The following is a 3,022-nucleotide window of genomic DNA, read 5'->3' on the forward strand; positions in this document are numbered from 1 at the left end:
ATCCCGTTGAATCAGGCGTGAATAGGTTCCATTTAATTTATAGTATATATTTTTAATAGGTAGCAGATTATTGAAGTTAATGGATTAGTTTATGGGAAAGGAAATTGGAAATGGGAACAGTGACAAAAGGGTAAATACAAGAGGAGGTGGTCGTTATGTTAGTTGGGAATATTAACTATCTTTTCAATTTTAACATTATCCACAGCATGTAAAAGTCCACTACTGTGTTGGTGCCTCCCAACTGTAAAACAAATTGCGCACAGGATCTAATCCATTTCTAGACTCCTCTTTTGTCTCCTAGCTTCCTCCACTTTCATCATCAACTTCTGTTAAATCAGCTCAAGGTCGAGCATCCATGGCGGTTTACAAGTGAGAGAAAGCGGAATATTCTAGAACAGTAGAGAGAGGAAAAATAGAGAAAGTGAAATCTGTAAATGATCACTAGAATTAGAATTATGACAAGTACTGTAGCATACATATATACATCAAAATGAATTTCTAATCTATGTCTAATCTAACCACTTTACAGATATAGCCACTATACAATTTACATAATTAACCACTAATAATCTCAATACCCCCCTCAAGTTGGTGGTGTGGAAAACACTGCCAACTTGTGTAGAGCAGCTGAATGTCGAACTCCTGTCAGTGCCTTTGTTAGAACATCAGCTAGTTTATTTGTTGTTCCCACATGATGTAATGAGATCAGCCCTTCCTGTAGCTTATGTCGTACAAAGTGACAGTCAACTTCTATATGTTTAGTTCTCTCATGAAATACAGGGTTCCTGGCTATGTGCATAGCTGATTGGCTGTCACAAAACACAGCAATTGGCTTGGGAGATGGTACTGAAAGTTCTTCAAACAATCGACTAAGCCATACCAATTCTCCCACTACCTTTCTTAAGGCTCTATACTCTGCTTCTGCTGAGGAGAGGGAGATGGTGTCTTGTTTCTTTGATTTCCAACTTATTGGACTGTTTCCCATCAACACAAGGTAGCCACTTACAGATTTTCTGGAATCTGGGCATGCTGCCCAATCTGAGTCACAATATGCCTTGATTGTGTAATCTTGATCTTTAGATAAGAAAATGCCTAAGGTGGGATCCTTCTTCAGGTATCTAAGTAGATGAAAAGCTGCTGTCAAGTGTGGTTTCCTGGGATCATACATGAACTGGCTTAAGTGTTGCACACTATAAGCTATATCCAATCTAGTGTTGGTGAGGAAATTGAACTTTCCTATCAGCTTCCTATAGTAAGTAGGATCTGTTAATTTTTTCCCTTCTTTGGCTTTGAGCTTCATAGTAGGATCCAATGGAGAACTAAAACTACTATAGTCTGTACAGTGATACTCTTTTAACAAGTCAAGAGTGAATTTTCTTTGGGAGACTATGACACCATCATCTTTGTAGAGGATTTCCAAACCCAAGAAATAATGTAGTTTCCCCAAATCTTTTATTTTGAAATTATTGTTCAAGAATGTTTTCAGGTCTGTAATTTCCACAGTGTCAGTTCCTGTAACTACAATATCATCAACATACACTGCTATGTATACAATGGACTCTCCAGTTTTCTTACTAAACAAGGAATAGTCATACATGGAATGCCTATAGCCCCTTGAGCATAGGGCTTCATTTAGTTTGGCATACCACTGTCTACTTGCCTACTTGAGGCCATAGAGGGATTTGTTAAGTTTACAAACTAAGTTTGGGTTGTCAACTGCCAGCCCCTGTGGTACCTCCATGTACACTTCCTCATTTAAATCTCCATGCAAGAATGCATTATTTACATCTAGTTGTGACATATGCCACCCTTTCTTCACAGCTATGGCTATTAATGACCTCACAGTTGTCATCTTAACTACAGGGGAGAAAGTTTTTGTGTAATCAATTCTAGCCTGTTGGGTGTATCCTTTTACAACTAGCCTGGCTTTAAGTCTTTCTACACTACCATCTGCCTTGTGTTTTATTTTATATACCCACTTGCACCCTATGGTTTTCTTTCCAGTAGGTAAGGGAACTAAGTCCCAAGTATGATTGGCATGTAATGCCTCAAATTCTTGAGTCATGGCTGTTTGCCAAGCAGGACTCATAGTTGCCTCCTCATAAGATGAGGGTTCATTGTTAGTGCAGATGTCTCTCACAAGATTTTGACTATCAAGATTCAGGGCATCATGGGCGATATGATTCCAATTAGAAAAAGATGCACTAAGAGAAAATGGTGCAATAGTACTGTTGACTGTAGCAGAAGATGGTGAAACCGTAGATGTTGGTGATTTTAGTATGGGAAGAGAATGTAAGTAGTCCTGCAAGTATGCAAGTGTTTTATGTGGTCTTTGTGATTTTCTTAGGACAACAGGAGTGGTGGCAGGGTAGTGAACTACTGGTGATGGGATAGGAACAGGAATATTGGCAGGATGGTGAACTACTGGTGATGGGATAGGATCTGGGGATTGGTATATGTCTGGGAATTGATAGGGTGGATTTTCAGGGTGGTTATCTGGTTCTGGATATGAGAAGGATTTTGTGTAACACTAGGGCCATTGTCACTTTCATCAGCAAAGTTAGTACCTTCTTGAGTTGTATCAGTGGGTGGAAACTCATTAAGAATAGAGGGAAAAGAAGAATTATCAAGAGACAAAGCAAAAGGGAACACACTTTCAACAAAGACAACATCTCTGGATATAGATATCCTTTTTGTGGCAAGATTTAAGACCTTGTACCCTTTGACTCCATGGGGATAACCAATGAATATATGAGGAGATGTTCTAGGTTCAAATTTGTCTCTGTGTACTTTTGGTACAGTTGGGTAACATAGGCATCCAAAACTCCTCATATGGGAGTATGTTGGTTTTTTATTATAGAGTAGTTCAAAAGGAGATTTTGGGTGGCTATGAGTAGATGGTAGTCTGTTTATGATATATGTTGCACATAAAATGCATTCCCCCCAATATTTAGTAGGCAGTTTTGATTGGAATAGAAGTGCTCTGGCAGTCTCTAGGAGATATTTATGTTTTCTCGCCACT

The 3,022-nt window shown here is 38.8% G+C and overlaps 1 protein-coding gene across 1 annotated transcript; it reads right to left on the reverse strand.

The window, feature by feature from the left end:
* Positions 1–583: 583 nt before the first annotated feature.
* LOC109213210 (uncharacterized mitochondrial protein AtMg00810-like) lies at positions 584–1,597 on the reverse strand. The gene has a single exon (XM_019376972.1). The coding sequence runs from the start codon at positions 1,595–1,597 to the stop codon at positions 584–586; it is 1,014 nt and encodes a 337-aa protein (XP_019232517.1).
* Positions 1,598–3,022: the final 1,425 nt, after the last annotated feature.

This window comes from Nicotiana attenuata, unplaced genomic scaffold (assembly GCF_001879085.1).
Source record: "Nicotiana attenuata strain UT unplaced genomic scaffold, NIATTr2, whole genome shotgun sequence".
In the NCBI taxonomy this organism is placed as follows: Eukaryota; Viridiplantae; Streptophyta; class Magnoliopsida; order Solanales; family Solanaceae; genus Nicotiana; species Nicotiana attenuata.